This window comes from Ostrea edulis, chromosome 5, assembly GCF_947568905.1.
Source record: "Ostrea edulis chromosome 5, xbOstEdul1.1, whole genome shotgun sequence".
Classification (NCBI taxonomy): Eukaryota; Metazoa; Mollusca; class Bivalvia; order Ostreida; family Ostreidae; genus Ostrea; species Ostrea edulis.
The window spans coordinates 82,813,748-82,832,257 of record NC_079168.1 but is presented as its reverse complement, the minus strand read 5'-3'; the positions used below and the strand labels follow the sequence as shown (position 1 = coordinate 82,832,257).

Here is an 18,510-nt window from a genome sequence, read left to right as displayed (position 1 = left end):
CTTCTAATATTTCAATTTGTTCTACTAATTGGAACATTGCACAAAACTGACCCCGTGCAATATTTACATATTCATACAATAATTTTGAGTACTATTATTTGAATCAAATAATGGATTGATATTAAGGGAAACAGGTTCTGCATTTTTTTTTCTTCTGCACAGTATTGGAGCTTATCTAGTTCTGTACTAGCGAGGAGGAGGTCATCTACCTCTCTTCGGAGAAAACTCCACAGCGTGATCAGAACGGTGTTGTTTTAAAGTACATGTTCAACATGCCTTCAACATTGAGAAATACATCACTGATGGCTCATTGAGATCTGTTCACAGTCAGCAGGTAGCTATAGATATCGAACAAAACCATTTCCCCCATTATCGGAAATAACTATAATATGTACAAACTGCATCAGAACTCGTAACGTGGGACCATGAGCTGAGACATTTTGAACTCCAGGGGGCAGTTGCACAAAGGTTAGTTAAGTTTAACTGACAGTAAACTTCAAATTAACACTATATGAACATGTTCAAGTTAATGGCAAGTTAACAGTCAGTTAAAGTTAACTAACCTTCGTGTAACTGGGTCCTGTGACTTTATATATTTATGTCAAAGTAAAACGGTTTACACAAAGAAGCTATAATATATACGTAATATTATAAGGATCTCATAATCTCTGTACATTGTTTTACACACGTATATTAACTATACCCAGGCTAGAGCACCTGCCACATTACACAAAACAATTTATACTGGATGAGTTTTAACATATAACACTATATCAACACATTACAGTATCTATCGATGGAATGGATAGATATTGTTTGGGCGTAAAGATCGGGATAATGGTAGCAGGTTTATAGATTGTCAGAGATTGCCGTATCTACAATCTTCTACAATCTAGACTGGTGTGTTTAGTAGTCCGAAACACAATAAACCACATCTACATACAATGCATTATAATCACTATCATTTCTATCGTTATTTAGGTAAGCATATAATAAAATGTTAGGTCTCACCTCTGTGTACTCTGATATTGAAATAATAACATAAATATTGACTTTTAACAAACAGCAGATGTACGAAGCTGATCAGACTGATGTAGCCCTAGATCAAACAGGAGGTCAGGGGTCATTTTACAGAGACCACGGCTCATTTACAAAGGCAGCATTAAAACAAAATTTTCTAACGCTGTTTGGTTGAAAGTACAGGATCAAAGTACTGATTGTCAATGTGTGGGGCGGTCTTCATTAAGTAAAACAAAGTACTAATTATCGGTGTGTGTGGTTGAAGGGGGGGGGGGGGGGGGGGGGGGGGCTTCATAACGTTAAACAAAGTACAAATTGTCGATGTGTGGGGCGGCCTTCATTAAATAAAACAGTACTAATTATCGGTGTGTGTGGGTGGGTGGGGGTCATAAAGTAAAACAAAGTACTTATTGTCGGTGCGGGGGGGGGAGGTTTCATGACGTAAAACAAAGTACTAATGTTGTTGTTGTTGTGTGTGCGTGTGTGTGTGTGTGTGTGTGTGTGTGTGTGTGTGTGTGTGTGTGTGTGTGCGTGTGCGGGGGGGGGGGGGGTGTAATAACATAAAACAAAGTACTTATTGTCGGTGTGGGTGCTTCCTCACAGAGACTCCCACGATATATACTATCTCATGAATTACAACAAATACCATCTCATAGGTTACATATACCTTGTCATATTTATACTATCTCATAGATTACATATACCATATCATATACTATCTCATATGATTGATTGTATCTTATTTAACGTCTCTCTCGAGAATTTTTCACTCATATGGAGACGTCACTAAGACCGGTGAAGGGCTTCAAATTTAGGTCTTTGCTCGGCGCTTACAGCCATTAAGCAGTGAGGGTTCTTTAGCGTGCCACACCTACTGTGACACGGGGCATCCGTTTTTAAGGTAATCTCCGAGGACCCGTGACATTCACACCTGATGTCGAGCGTTTGGCGATGGAACTGTCACTACCTGTTTTAACGACTTGGGTCTGTCGCGGCCGGGTCTTCCGCATGCGGGGCGAACCTCTAGACCACCGGGGCGGTCCCATAAGTTACAGATACTATCTCATAGATTACATATATAATTTCATAGATTACATGTACTATCTCATAGATTACATATACTATCTCATAGATTACATATTCTATCTCATAGATTACATATACTATCTCATAGATTACATATTCTATCTCATAGATTACATATACTATCTCATAGATTGCATGTACTATCTCATAGATTACATATACTATCTCATAGATTACATATTCTATCTCATAGATTACATATACTATCTCATAGATTACATATACTATCTCATAGATTGCATATACTATCTCATAGATTGCATGTACTATCTCATAGATTACATATTCTATCTCATAGATTACATGTACTATCTCATAGATTACATATACTATCTCATAGATTACATATTCTATCTCATAGATTACATATACTATCTCATAGATTACATATACTATCTCATAGATTACATATTCTATCTCATAGATTACATATACTATCTCATAGATTACATATACTATCTCATAGATTACATATACTTAAAAGGAATCACTGTCTACTCTGTGTAACTTTGAGAAATTAACACACTGAAAGGGTTTTTATCACAGGGAAAACGGTTGGAAATAGCATTTCATGAGTTACATATACCATATCACAGGTAAATATACAATGTATGATATTTAAGTTGCCAGAGGTTACTATCTTATATGTTACATTCACCACATAACATATATCACAGTGTGTCACACCAAGTTAAGGACGACCATTTCTATATTACATATAACATATATCACAGTGTATTACACCAGGTTAAGGACGACCATTTTTATATTACATATATCATATATCACAGTGTATTACACCAGGTTAAGGACGACCATTTCTATATTACATATAACATATATCACAGTGTATTACACCAGGTTAAGGACGACCATTTCTATATTACATATAACATATATCACAGTGTATTTCACGAGGGTAAAGGCGACAATTTCTATAACTCTGCGTGTTAAAACTTTACTTCATCAATACCAAAATATCACAATGTGATATCACAATGTAATGTTTAATCTACTGGATTTGTGAAATTACAATTCCGTCAACTCAAACAAAAGATCATTCTTCCATGCTTATAAGTGCATGTGTTTGGTTAAAAATCGTCGGATAATTCCTTCCAGTATACATACACATTGAGTAAATCTATTCAAAACAAGTCCAATTCATACTGAAATGTGTATATAAAACAAGTGAAAGAGAATACAAATTTACTTCAGAAATTCGTAGTTTTCGTATAAAAATAATGATAACGATAATAAAGATACAATTATTAATAAGCATATGGATTTTGCTAAGGTATCCTACCTTTAAATCGATGTCACGTCGGAGTTAATGAATCGTGAAAACTGGGGGTATATGTACCGTCTGGTAAAATCATGACCTTTGTAAAAGTCAATGCAGCGTGTCAAAATCAGATCTACATTGGGATCGGTAAAACAGATTTGATGATTATCCATAGTGAAGTTTGATCTCATATAACAAAAGCTATTTATCTGCTGAACAGTACACATCGCGTTCCTCTGTAATTAGGGAACAAAATTTAAATCTCCTCTGCATGGAAAAATAATATCTGTAATTGCTGAGCAAAGTTTGAATAAAATATATTTTTTAAGGTATAAGCCGCTGATCTTTCTCCTGTCGGAGATGAATTCATACAAAACAAGGTGTACAAAAAGTTCAGTAAATAAACAGGTATACGCGATATGCCACAAAACTGGTCTTTAGATAAGTAAAAAGGTGCAGTATCATATTGCAGACGGATATAAAGAGAAAAGTTTCTTTGTTATACAGCATAACAGGAAACACTAAAGATGTGATAGAACACGGGCTCTTATAGTAAGGATTACGTACGGAACGGTAAGTCCCGTTAAATATGACATTAGTATTACTAATAGTACTAATACAGAGTCCGTAGTTACCCTAATCCTTATGTAAGAACGTCTGTTTTCTAATATGTTCTGCACGCTGGTATGCGAAAATTGGCTGTTTGAATTTTTTTTCCTTCAGAATACGTATGTAGCATTGAAGAACGCATTAACAATGATGAAAAAATCTGTGATGTTTAAATAAGAAATAGATTTCACTGCGTGTTAAGTTTTCATAACAATTTACTTTTGTCTTAAGTCCATATTTAAAAATTAGTCATCTTAAGTCCACACTGATTAGGCAAAAAGTTTGTATGTGGACCTTACAAACATTTATCACAAATTATACTTGGAATTTGCTTACCAAAGTCTGTCAAAATAGTTCTTATCATTACTAAGTTTACTCTGGCACAGATTTCATATTTTGACATTACACAACAAACAAATCTGCTTACATTCAAACCTTATGAAAGCTTGGCAGACATACACATACATACACACACACACACCCTTTATATGACTTCAAAGTCGTAACTATGATTACAAAGTACAAATGTATATACTTAAGTTAAATTAGACATGAAATAATGTTTTGACGTTCGATGGAATTCAGAGGATTTTTTTCAGTATCAAGCAATTTGTCCTTTCAAAATTCATATCAACTTAAAATAAATGGAAGAAGCAGAGAGGTCATTTTCATCCCATGTATATATTCCCATTCACCCCCGATATATCACCACTCCCGATTTATTTTAAATCAGATGTTATTTGTTAATGCAGTCACATCATTTAATGATAGAATCATGACAGAAAACTAAGATAAAGAACTCCCCAAATTTCATTTTGGATGAAGATATTTTTTTCTCATGTGGAACAGACCGCAAATCAATGCTCAACGATAACGAATTAGGAGTAAATCTATATGTCATTAGAGACTAAAGTAGGTCCATTTTGTAAAAGTAATATTCAACTTCAACCATGCCCATAGGAGACATTTTTAAAAAAAAAAAATAATTTGTGTAAAATTGCTCTTACGGCCCTTCCTTCCATTTATCAAAGCAACTTCTTTGGTTTAAATACCAGTGATATATATGGAAGTTGATCTGCTTTAATAGAATGGACTATTTCACACTGTATACCCACGTAATTTGAGAAATAATTGATACTCCTCTCACCAGCCAAGGACACACAAAAACCCATCATTTTGACATATGTAAACCCCCTAGGGTTAAGACGTCTACAAATTCTGTACAGATGGAAGTTATTTAACCATATTGTTTAAGTTAAAAACATCCTATCAAAAATTGGCAACATCTTGAAAATCCTAAGTAATTATTTCTTAAACTTTTTATTAAACAAGCAATGCCCGCGGCCATCTTCTTGCAAATACGTTAAACAACGTATTTTCATTTCGGAATGCTATCTGACACAATATTGGTCATCATTTTATTCTGGGTGGAATCCTGGATAAGTCCTTCCGCTGAATTTAATAAAATCAACACCAGCTGTATTGCTTCATATTTGTCACAGCGCGGAGGTGCATAGCATTCCCACGATGGATTGAGCGAGTTCTTTCTGTTATGCACATTTTCAACCTTTAGTCAATCCCTTCATCTATTTATGAGGGGCCTTTGCAATGTTTATTGACGTTCCCATGCAAAGATAATCAGAAGAAAGTTTCTTTTTAATCAAATTTCCAATCCGACTTTTGATGAATGTGTATAATGGTTTCTTTCCATATGATGTTTCAACTTCTATACATGTGTGTGTGTATGCATGTGCAGGGACTATTTACCTCATTATATTTCTTACGACACAGCTCGTGTTTTCCGGAACGAATTGCATTTATACATAATAGAAAACTAAACACTGAATATTCACGCGACACGTGAAAAAATACTTTTAAGTACTCCCTTCACTAAAACAAAACTGTTTTCGAAATCAGAACTTCCCATGAATAAATACTAAGTCATAATGATACTTCGTTTGTTAATCTTTAGCAAGCAAAAAATTAAGCATGCATTGTATATAGTTTCATATAAACTTACCGATAATTTGCTCATTCAAAAATCATTCTATAAGTATTTCCTAACGTGGCGATAGTAGATATTCATTTCTCTTCTTCAAACTTTTTTTTCTCTCTCTCAGAAACTACACCATTTGTCATTACCGTTCATTATAATGGATCGTCGAAAAATCTCATCAAAGGCAATATACGACGATCTAAGCGGCCTTCCTGGTTCCGGAAGAAGCACCAAAGCAGTCACGTGTAAAAGCCGCCGCTTATGTCGTGATTAAGCAAGATCCTTGGAAAGAATTGACCGGCTGTGATTCAAACTGGTATTGAATGGTTATAAATCGCACGTCTCGTATACTCCCTGTTAAATGGGAACCCTTACCCTCATCACTGATCTAAGATCAATAAAAGTTTCTGTAAAGACAGAAGCTTGGATTTTTGTAATTAGTTATGCCTCTTCTACAAATAAAGATGGAAAATTTCTGACGAGAGAATATTAGCCAAGGTGTGAACGAAATGATTATTTATTAATTTTTCTAACGTTTACGAATTCCCTAATTGACCCAGCACAGCGTTAAACGATGACACGTGATCTTCACCAGGATGAATGAACAGTGGTTTGAGATGCAGACAATGTATAGAATGTAAGCTATTCTGTACAAAACATCACAAATACAATGTAGACAATATAGATACTTCTTTCATATAAATTAACACAACATGTAGAGCTCACGAACCGGTTGTTTATCTACACAGTTTCTTTATTTAACACCTCTTGAAAAATTCACACCTTGCGGTTCATGTTTTGTACTTACAGCGTATTGTGTTAATTAAATGCGTACTCACATAATACTCGCCAATTCTTGTTCTACTTTTTACAGTTTGTATTAAACATTGTAATAATTAATATTTCATCAGACTCCAGTCTAATTTAAACGCCCAATTGTACTTTAAACAAACTTTCACTAAACACTTACCTATTTATAGGGATACAATTTTCTGATTTACCATTAAAGATTGAGAAAACACGGACTTAATTCCGTTGAGTTCAGATAAAGTGATTGTGTCTATTAGAGTCTGTCAAAGATTTTTGAAATATTGCGCTGTGAAAAACAACGAGAACATTGTTATCGTTTACTCTTTCAAGTCATCATGCAGTGCATTAGTAATGAAGTTTGTCAGCTTCCATAAATCATCGCGAGAGAAATCCTAACCAGTTTCTTTTTATTCAGCTACTTTTAATCATTTTTTTTTCTGCCAGATGTGGCAAATTTCACACAATAAGAAAATTCCTGAAACCGGATACAGACATTCAGAGATTAAAGATGCGTAGATATCTTTATTGAATTCACATGCGCACCGATTGTGACGTTGACAAAATCTAATTATACGATATTAGTTCCCGCCAATCACTGTCCTCCATTTTTGTTATCCCCCGCCGAGTGTATTGTTTGCTAATGACGTTTACGTCATTATATGTTTATATACAGTTGAATATCTTTGAGATGATGAACCATAAATGACAAAAATTTAATTTGTAGATATTGAATATTTTAGAAGGATTGGACCACAAAAAACATCAGCAATGTAGACCATCTCCATACAATTCAAAACAGTACGACAAAAGACTGATTCTGAGATTGTCAGAATGCAGTTTGAGATACGTGACATTACACAAAAGGGTATAGAAATCTGTCTCAAAAGAAACAACCCACTTCAGTTTTCAAAAAGCAAAAAATCCTCTATGAATAATTTGCATCTGCTGGAGCAAAATTGAAGAAATATTACAGTACATCGACAACATAAGGTTGTATCGGAATTCGTATTATCACTGGTGAACAACCATAGAAAGTCTCATCCATATTGAGGCTTCTACCAAGTTCACAAAATGTAAAGATATCAATAGAAATTTACATTTTGATCACAGCTTTGGTCCTCCTTGGAGTGAATTCATTCTGTACTTCTTTCATTGCATGCATATTTGGTGAATTTCCTGACTCCCTCCCAAATTAATCCAGTGAGTCTCGTACAATAATACCCTTCTCAAGTTTATCCAGTGAGTCTCGTACAATAATACCCCCTCTCAAGTTAATCCAGTGAGTCTCATTCAATAATACCCCTCTCAAGTTAATCCAGTGAGTCTCATTCAATAATACCCCCTCTCAAGTTAATCCAGTGAGTCTCGTACAATAATACTCCCTCTCAAGTTAATCCAGTGAGTCTCATTCAATAATACCCCTCTCAAGTTAATCCAGTGAGTCTCATTCAATAATACCCCCTCTCAAGTTAATCCAGTGAGTCTCGTACAATAATACTCCCTCTCAAGTTAATCCAGTGAGTCTCATTCAATAATACCCCTCTCAAGTTAATCCAGTGAGTCTCATTCAATAATACCCCCTCTCAAGTTAATCCAGTGAGTCTCATTCAATGATACCCCCTCTCAAGTTAATCCAGTGAGTCTCGCACAATAATACCCCTTCTCAAGTTAATCCAGTGAGTCTCATTCAATAGTACCCCTCTCAAGTTAATCCAGTGAGTTTCGAACAATAATACTCCCTCTCAAGTTAATCCAGTGAGTCTCATTCAATAATACCCCCTCTCAAGTTAATCCAGTGAGTCTCATCCAATGATACCCCTCTCAAGTTAATCCAGTGAGTCTCATCCAATGATACCCCTCTCAAGTTAATCCAGTGAGTCTCATTCAATAATACCCCCTCTCAAGTTAATTCAGTGAGTCTCATTCAATGATACCCCCTCTCAAGTTAATCTAGTGAGTCTCATACAATAATACCCCCACTTTAGTTAATCCAGTGAGACTCGTACAATAATACCCCCTCTCAATATCCTCCAGTGAGTTTAAGAACTAAATATGCCTGAAAACTTTAGATGACATGAAATGAGCACTAATCAGCATTATCAACCAAACCTGAGCAATAACCATTCAGAGAAAATTCATTTCGTCACCTCTGTGCAGATATTTGAATTACCTAACTGATGGAAGGAATGTAATTTTGTTTTATATTTATACTAATCAATGTTACTGACAATTTTAAAGGGTTTTATCCTTGATTTGATTTAAAGAAACAGTCCTGCTGTGTATTGAGGAATGAATTAAGAAAACATGACAAAACCTTGCAGGGTCTACGGGCGGTAGAGTACCTGTATGCGCTGAAAAAGACACAGCGCGTTTAATTGAAAATCTGAATCTACAGTTAGTCAACTGATGGTTTCTTTAAATCGTGACTTTAAGAAAAGCCTCTAAGGTTTGTTCGTGAAACTCGGTGTGTTTGTTCACAACTGTGCAAAATTTATAAAGTATACGCTTGATTTAAAGTTTAATATCTGATGATTATGAAAATAAACACTGTACTAGTCTGGAGACTGGAAAATACAATCGCGGAGCCATTATTTGTGAAGGTTCGTCTGGGTATGTTTTTTTCTTGTCGAGTGTAGCACTGTGTGAACGCGTAGTCCTACACGCATCTGCTGTTCAAGGTTTGTAATTTAAGGAGGCTCGCATTTGCATCTATTTTCTGCGTAATTAATGTACACGTATTATTTCAATTGATATCTCGGAAGACTAATTTTTTTATTGCCTTAATCTATTTATCTATCAACGATGCTATTGATGTTACTATTGACGCTGTTGTTGATGTTGCTGTTGGTTTTTGTAAGAAACGTTTAAAGACAGAAAATCTCTGACATGATTATAATGCATATTTGCTATAACAAACATTCTTAAGAAACGCTTCATGAAGTATGCTTGCGTTAAACATCGCTAGTTCATACCCTCATGAATGTATTTTCAAGTACGAAAGTTTTTAAAAAAATATATATTTCTACATTCTACTTTTTTATATGTTGGAATTTCCTGTAGTTAAAATAGACGTACAATATTCATCATGCAGTTGTGTATTCATACGCGCATTGTTAACAACTGCAGCGCTTTCATGAGGAAATGTCTATCATAGTTAAGATTTGATGAGATATCAAAGGCAAAAAGATTGGAAATGTAAATATTTTTAATATACGTATTAAACTAAGACATTCGAAACACCCTTATTAACAAACAAATATTGATTTTGATGGTGGTACTCAATGTTTTCAGAATCTTGCTTTGTCGACCCTGAACCAGACAGTTGCCATGAACCATTTTGGGTCTGAAGCAAAGGATGCTATCCAATAACTTCTTTTTAAAATCGTGAACGTTCCATTTTCATTTATCCATATTATGTGTGAAACCCATGTCTAAACATTGACATTCACGGCTTCATTTGGATAGTGCAACACAGTGCAAAATATTTCCTCTGTATACCACTAAATTCCATCAAGAAATTCTTCACCACAACGACGCCTATTTACTAGTTATGAGAGAAAACTATTTAGATGGTCTTAATGACTATAGAGCAATTCACAACGTGTCACCACGCTTAGCCTACCCCTCTCGTGGACATACTTGTCGGTGTTTGGTTGATTGCACCATCTAGAGAATTAACCTTTATTTTCGATTAGTGATAAGCTCAAAACGGCCGATTATGATAATAATAAGTATATAAATGTGTTTTGTATGGACATTTTATAGGTTCATTGTTGCGTATTTGTCTGGTGACAGCAACATCTGGTGTGACGGTTCATCCCCGCAACATCTTCCTTGTGAAACTGATAATTATCTAGGTTATATGGGCCATATGACGCCAAACCGACACAAACACCAGTAAGTGCTTATTTTATACTTATCTAATTTAATAATTCTTATTGGGGGAAAAAAGGCGTCTGAAGATTGTTCCTGAGAGTATGAGAGGAGACTGCAATTATTCCGGTGTTGATTCGATAGGCTGTGTTTTGTTTCTGAAATTTTTTTTATATGTATTCTTTGATTCCCCCCCCTCTCTCTCTCTCTCTCTCTCTCTCTCTCTGTGTGTGTGTGTATGTGTGTGTCACTCTCTCTCTATCCATCCATCTATCTACATTGTATCTATCTATCTATCATATAACACCTATGAATTTATAATTGTATACAACATTCCTGTAGTTTTTTAGTCTGTCGTGTGACTTTCAGTCTTTTAGTCTGTCGTGTGACTTTCAGTTTGGGGATGTACCATAACACTCTGCAAAAGCCGGCACTCATAAATTTTTTTTATCAATTAAGAAGTAAATTTCATTTTTGAAAATACATGAGGGTATGAACTGGGACGCATAACACCAGCATACTTCATGAAGCGCAAAATAAAAAAAACTATGGTGTGAACCGTCACAGGCCATACCCTTACGTATTTCAAAATTACATCTATGTCTCATATTTACATTCTTACTTCATTTCTGTCGGAATTCCGAGCCATTGAAATAGAATACTATATCATTCAAGTAGATTCGTATTCATACGCGCATTGGTTACAACTTCAGCGCGTGCCTGTCATTACAATTTGGAAATATATCAATGGCAAATACAATAGAAATATAAATGTATTGGAATGAGCAAAGCCTGTTGACTGCAATAGGAAGTTTGAGTTTTCTTTCACTTTTAAATTGCGTACTTTCTCTTTGATAATCAGAGAGAACTACAAGTTACTGGAGCTAACTGTTTTGCAGATCTATATTGCTGATTTGCCAAAATAGTACCTGACAGCGTAAAAATTTCTTTTTTTATTCAGAGGATACTGGATACTCTATCAAACTACAAAAAATATTGGAAGGGAACTCTCACACCGACAACGTTTTTACGATCTAAGTGCATGTACATCGATTTTTATCCTTAAATTTTGATTTCCTCTCTGTCTCCGCTTATCAAATTACCGCTAGTCTGGGGACACCCTATCTTCGTTTATCAAGCAAGAAAAGGGATGTTTAACTTGAAACGTAATCATTTCTGCCATAAATGATGAATCCATGTTTTGTATCTGTTTTAAAATGACATCATGTGATTTTTGATTTGTCAAAAACACTTTTCTTTTCGAAAATAGACTCGCTTCAAGCAGAAAATCTACAAATTGATACTGTTTCTGCAAATTCTCAGTGACAATAGAGTTATTTGAATTGCCAGTGGATTGTCAAATTACATGTATCCACAGCGGCAACGATTCCTATCAGATAAACAGTAAATTCTCTCTCTCTCTTTCTCTCTCTATCTCTCTCTCTTTCACACACACACACACACACACACACACACACACACACACACACACACACACACACACACACACACACACACACACACACACACACCGGAGAACCCATTATAAAACTGTTTCTAGTTCAGATAAAGTGAACTTTCTCAAGGTATCAATTCTTGTTCGGCCTCTGTCTGTTTGTCCGACGAAAAGTTTTCACATCACAACTTATTTGGCCCTTAAACGTTTTGTTCGTTTTTTTATATAATCTAGCTACGAAATATAATGCACAAAGCCATATAGGTTTCTAGGTTTCCACAAAGTATGACTGCAAATCGATTTCTTTGTATTTTTATGTATCATTTGCATACATGTAGCCGCCATTGGTCAACCAACACGTGAAAATAACAATAATTAATTATCCAGTATGATGCAAATTGAATTGAAAACTTCATTGAGATTAAGTGCCTTAAAAGAAGACAATCTCTGCCTCGAACTACTTCTAAAACATATGCCAATTGGGGCGGGTCGGGTGGGTTGGGTTTGCAATTTTCTACCATCACTAAACTGCAGCTTGTCGTTGGATAAAAAAAAAAAATTCTCACCTTGAGATATTCTCTCTGCAGCTGCAGTCAATAGCTACTCCAGATGTAAATATCGATTCAACCACGTGCCTTGGAGAAAATTATATCAAAATAATTTACTTTATTAAAGCCAAAATCTATTCTCTGAGGAAATGAGAGACTTCATCTGAAGAAAAATTAGTATTCATCATAAATCAAAGAAACTAAAAGAGTCAGTTAAACAAAAGAAGGGTGTGTGTATAGCGGTATATTTACATTGTGTGTGTATAGAGGTATATTTACATTGTGTGTGTATAGCGGTATATTTACATTGTGTGTGTATAGCGGTATATTTACATTGTGTGTATATAGCGGTATATTTACATTGTGTGTGTATAGCGGTATATTTACATTGTGTGTGTATAGCGGTATATTTACATTGTGTGTGTATAGAGGTATATTTACATTGTGTGTATATAGCGGTATATTTACATTGTGTGTGTATAGATGTGTATTTACATTGTGTGTGTATAGCGGTATATTTACATTGTGTGTGTATAGAGGTATATTTACATTGTGTGTATATAGAGGTATATTTACATTGTGTGTATAGGTGTATATGTACAGTTCCAATGCGTTTGCCTTTGATGCCTCGACAAATTGTGATGATAGTCATTTTCTCATGAATACGCTGCAGTTGTAAACAATCCTCGTATGGATACAGATAAATATAGTACTTTTATTTCAACGGCTTGGTATTCTGGCAGAAATGAAAGTAGAATGTTAATATAAGAAATAAACTTCATTTTCGAAAATACATGAGGTTATGAACTGCAATGCTTCAAGCCGGCGTACTTTTTATCAAACGCTAACTACGCGCTTCAAGAAGTATGCCAGCATAAAGCGTCGCAGTTCATACCCACATGAATGTTCAAAAATGGAAAGACTTTCACAGTTTGTATTTGTCCGTTGGTCTTATCGAGCCTGTCCTAAAAATGTTGAGATATTTTTTTCTAGTGAATTCAATTCAGTCTACAAGGAATTGATTTGTTTTAACATGGAGACCGCCCGAGTGATTACTCCTTACTGAGAACGTTCTTACGAATAGTCGGGTTATTTTGCTGAATTATACATACTCACAGTCTGAATGTGGCATATATGTTCATGAAAATAATATTTGAAAAGGATATGAACCGCTGGGTACCTGTAAAGTGCGAAACGAAATGGAAACGAAACGAAACGAAATCTACCGAAACGAAACCCACCGAAATGAAACGAAACCTACCGAAACGAAACGAAACAGATTGTATAATCGAACTCTTTTAATTATAATAATTAAAAATGGTATCTTAGGCCCCTGTTAAAGTTACCACATATAAATAAAATTCGCCTCCCCTTTGATGTAGGATTTCGGCTTGACTGATACAAAGTTTTAAAAGTTGGAAAGGGGGTCTAAAGATAACTCTATACATTTAGATGTTGCTAAGAAGGGGAATTGAAAATGGGACGGAAAACGGAAATGTGTTATGCAATAATATCAGGAGAGAGGTCAGCATTTTGTAAAATCAAAAGGCTTATGAACAAAACAAAGGAAGCAGAAATTACAAAGAGAACGGGAGGATATACTTAGAATCCACCGTTTGTTATACGACAAACAAATACACAATATCCACATGTATACATATATTAGCTGCAGAACTGTAGCTCTCTGAAAAAATATTTTGACATAACAGAGAGCTACAGAGCCACCCCTTATAAAAACCTTCGATTTACGGCGCACAAAAAGCTGCGCACGGTTGAGGCCTTATATCGTTGTATTCTTGAGTTGCTGTCTCATAAATTTAATATCAAAAAATTCTTAACATATTTCCCTACTATACTTGTGTCTAAACATACCTTCAAATATTCATTAAAGCCCCATACGACCTGAAAACTCCCAGCTTCAAATGATTTCGTTTGTTGACGTAGCCATATTAGGTAGCCGGTCAAATCGAATCCTGGTTAATTTCCATACTAGCACATTATCGTCTAGATGTGAACTAATATCCCCACAAACATTTTAGCTAAATATTTTAAATAATATATCATCCCAGTGCCTTTAAATAATAATTATTCAAATAGCTAAACTCACGGCAATGCGGCTTTCATTAGTCTGGTCCGGTCTCCATCCCTGCCACACGAGTGTTAAGGACTTTAGTAGCATTTTCATGAATCAAGAGCTTATTTTACCTTTAGAAAAACTTTATTTTTTTTAATTTGTATAAATTATTCGTATTGATAATAAATGAAGAGTGAATACATAACATATAAAGAATTTTATGAATATATACCAACAACAACAGGGTACGAATTGACCGGCTACCTAACATGGCTACGTCAACAAACGAAATCATTTGAAGCTGGGAGTTTTCAGGTCGTATGGGGCTTTAATGAATATTTGAAGGTATGTTTAGACACAAGTATAGTAGGGAAATATGTTAAGAATTTTTTGATATTAAATTTATGAGACAGCAACTCAAGAATACAACGATATAAGGCCTCAACCGTGCGCAGCTTTTTGTGCGCCGTAAATCGAAGGTTTTTATAAGGGGTGGCTCTGTAGCTCTCTGTTATGTCAAAATATTTTTTCAGAGAGCTACAGTTCTGCAGCTATACATAGATTTGCCTTTAGAGCAAAAAATACTGAAACATGTATTATGCCCAAAGGTGGATCCAACACCGGCTACCCCACTCTTGTTTAGTATGTTTCCCCAGACCTCTGACTTTATAAGACTGTAACCCTCCGTTCTGAAATTTATGGACCAAAACTAATTATACATGGTATTTAATCAACTTCGGATACGTACTTTGTGCTTAATCAACCCCGGCCCCTTCCAACTTTTTAAACTTTGTATCAGTCAAGGCGAAAGCCAACATCAAAGGGGGAGGCGAATTTTATTTATATGTGGTAACGTTCACAGGGGCCTAAGATACCGTTTTTAATTATTATAATTAAAAGAGTTTGGTTATATAATCTGTTTCGTTTCGGTATGTTTCGTTTCGGTCGGTTCCGTTTCGTTTCGGTAGATTTCGTTTCGTTTCGCACTTTACAGGTACCTATGAACCGCTCGGTGTTGTATATTTGTTACACGTCATGATCAGAAAGGGACATCGCCATATACAGCTGTGTGTTCCGTCAGTGTTATTATCGCATTTTTTAAATTTACTAATAATTCAGTAGTATTTATTCTAAAACACCTGGTTTTCTCCATTTCTTCTTTCCTTCTTTTTTACGATTGTGTATACGAGAATAAAAACAAAAACAAACAAGTCTTTAAAAAAAAAAAAAGGAAACGCAGCAGAAATTCTGAAATGAAATTTATAAAAGAATTATCTTTGAGTGTTTCTTTTTTGGGTGGTGTAATATGTACATGCATGTTATGGAAAACGTCTTATCAGTCTATCAAAATTATCCTTGAATTGTAAACATAATGAAAAAAATTGTTTTTTTATTTGTTTATCTGTTCAGATAAACGTGCATATTGATATGAAATATCTAAAACAAAACTACAATAAGGTAGATGCCAACCGGAATAAAACAAACAATATATTTTTAAGAAGTGGTTGATTTTTAGAACAGTACAATGACCTTTCTAATCTATAAACGCTTTATTGATTGATAGAATTTGTGAAATAGCTTTAGGAAATCAAAATAAATGTGTTGCCGTGCTCTTGCGATGATACTTAACTGAATGTGCATGTATATAATATGAAATTACGTTTTGTATTGTTCATAGAATGTATGAAAATCATCACTGTTCGTTATCTTCACCTGTTCACTTTTCTCGTCATCGTTTTATTATCACCATCATATTTTTGTAACTATCTTATACTAGGTTCACAAGTTTAATTGAACTTTCCCGGGCGACGAAAAACACCTGTTTTGAAATTTACAAGATTCCAAATGATAAATATTGATGCCACTTCAATTCATTTATTCACTCAAACCGGTACGAGATACATATAGATATATAAGTTAACATTTTTAGATAATGTTGTCAAGTGTAAAGGTGGGGATTATAATGCATACAGAGATTCGGGAATTTGATACATATATATTTTAGGAAGGACATCGTGTTTTAATGTTTTTGATTTTTTTGTGTTTTTTGTTCTTGTCATTAATTCTGTAAATTCCAGTGTACTTGGTACATGACAATATCTAGGAGAAAACAATTCTTTTCGTAAAGTGGAGAGAGATTTACATTCTAGGATGAAGTGGTATTCGTCGGCTAATTTACCAGTATTACAGAATGTGCTATTCCCATCAATTACTCTACTTACTTCTATGGGCAAATGGTGGTTTGATGTTTCCAAAATGTTTTCCAAAGAATGCTTAAACGGGCATGAAGTGTAGTTAAGAAAATTCCTCTATATTATATATTTCAGTAATAACACCAGTATCTAATTATTTCAAACACTTTTTAACTTCGAAGAAGACACATAAATATGTAATTTTGGTGATTAAATAATTATCATTATTGGCTTGTAAACCAATACTTCTTCGTTATATATTTCATTCACTAAAAGCGGTTATCTAACGTAGTTTTAATAGTGTTTATTTTTTGTTATTGTTGTTTTTGTTAAACAATAAAATGCTTTCTTTGTTGTTTCATCGGGTGATGAAGGTAGCTAGCATTGCAGAAAAAATGCATAACCCACGTAATCGGGTTATGCAATTTTTTTCTGCAATGATTGCTACCTTCATCACTCGATGAAACAAAAAAGAAACATTCTATTGTTTATATTTATATTTTTATGTATTTCTTAAAAAAAAACTAAAATTAAGATCTAGAATATCATATGATTGACCCATTTGTTAAGTGAAATGGAACAGCCAATGCGCCCTTTGACCTTGATGACACTCCATATTTGGTAATGATTTTGCAGACAGGTGGTGCTAGAAAACATGCATTTATTGCATGATGAAAGTAATGTAAATTTCAAAAGAAATATAAGAGAAAAGATTCAGTGAAGGTAATCATTACAATATTTAAATGTTTTTGATAGTCATTGATATTTTGAGAGAGAAATGGTTACCATCACTTTCACAGCTAATGCCCTTTTAAATATTTTTCAAAGCCAATCTTTTGCTTAATTAAATTTTTAATACATTTAGCCCTTAGACGAATTATTCATATCATTTGCCCAGATCCGTATAAATTGACTTTTAGCCTTTGTTTAATTACAGTAGTAATGTATACTATCATGAAAAATAGAATAGACAGGTGGTCTCACTCCGGAATACCAGGCAGTGTACATATATTGCTAAAAACGGAGAATGACAATTATCATGATACACCAAATATTTTTGTGAGTTCAAAGAATTACCATGACTATGAATTTCTTTGACATTGTCAACACTTCACAATTGCGTAAATTCAAACATTAGGGGCTTTGTAACGATAAATTTTTTTTATCGGTTTTATTCAAGAGTGTTTAGACCCAAATGTTTGGAAAAAGCCACAATGCATATCATTTGGCATTTAGCAGGGATATGAGATTTTGTATAAATCATTTTCTACCAATGATATTATTACAGATTAGCAATTTGGCATCAACGATTGCGCGAAATTAAATGTTTGATTGTTTTGAAATAATCATCATGATGAAATTACCCCCACCCCCTCTCTTCAAAGAGTTCATTAGGTTTGATGGCGGTACATTCTGGTTGCTATATCCATTTGTCTTTGAATGAGCGATGCGTGATCTTTGACAAATGTCTGTCGATAGCCATCAACACTTCCATCTTTATCTGTTGATTTAATTGATTCTCTCGAGGGGGAAAACTCTGCATCAATCTTCAGGCTGATATACC

At 34.5% G+C, this 18,510-nt stretch overlaps 2 protein-coding genes across 7 annotated transcripts in view; one reads left to right on the top strand and one right to left on the bottom strand.

Annotated features, from left to right (window-relative positions):
• The window catches only part of LOC125649725 (neuronal acetylcholine receptor subunit alpha-10-like), a 35,196-nt gene extending 28,698 nt beyond the window's left edge, over positions 1-6,498 (bottom strand). Inside the window, exon 1 of one of the 3 annotated variants that reach the window (XM_048877439.2) lies at positions 6,018-6,498. Coding sequence is in view for 1 of the 3 variants with exons in the window: in XM_048877438.2 (XP_048733395.1) it covers positions 6,140-6,146 (7 nt within the window). In the remaining 2 variants the exon portion in view is untranslated. Of the gene's footprint in view, positions 1-3,409; positions 3,546-6,017 lie in introns of those variants that run through there. The other 2 variants (XM_048877438.2, XM_048877440.2) reach the window with 2 other exon arrangements.
• LOC125649727 (neuronal acetylcholine receptor subunit alpha-10-like) overlaps positions 3,706-18,510 on the top strand; it is a 42,559-nt gene continuing 27,754 nt past the window's right edge. Inside the window, exons 1-2 of one of the 4 annotated variants that reach the window (XM_056166497.1) lie at positions 3,706-3,961; positions 10,569-10,700. The gene's annotated coding sequence lies outside the window, so the exon portion shown is untranslated. Of the gene's footprint in view, positions 3,962-10,568; positions 10,701-12,061; positions 12,081-18,510 lie in introns of those variants that run through there. The other 3 variants (XM_056166500.1, XM_056166499.1, XM_056166501.1) reach the window with 3 other exon arrangements.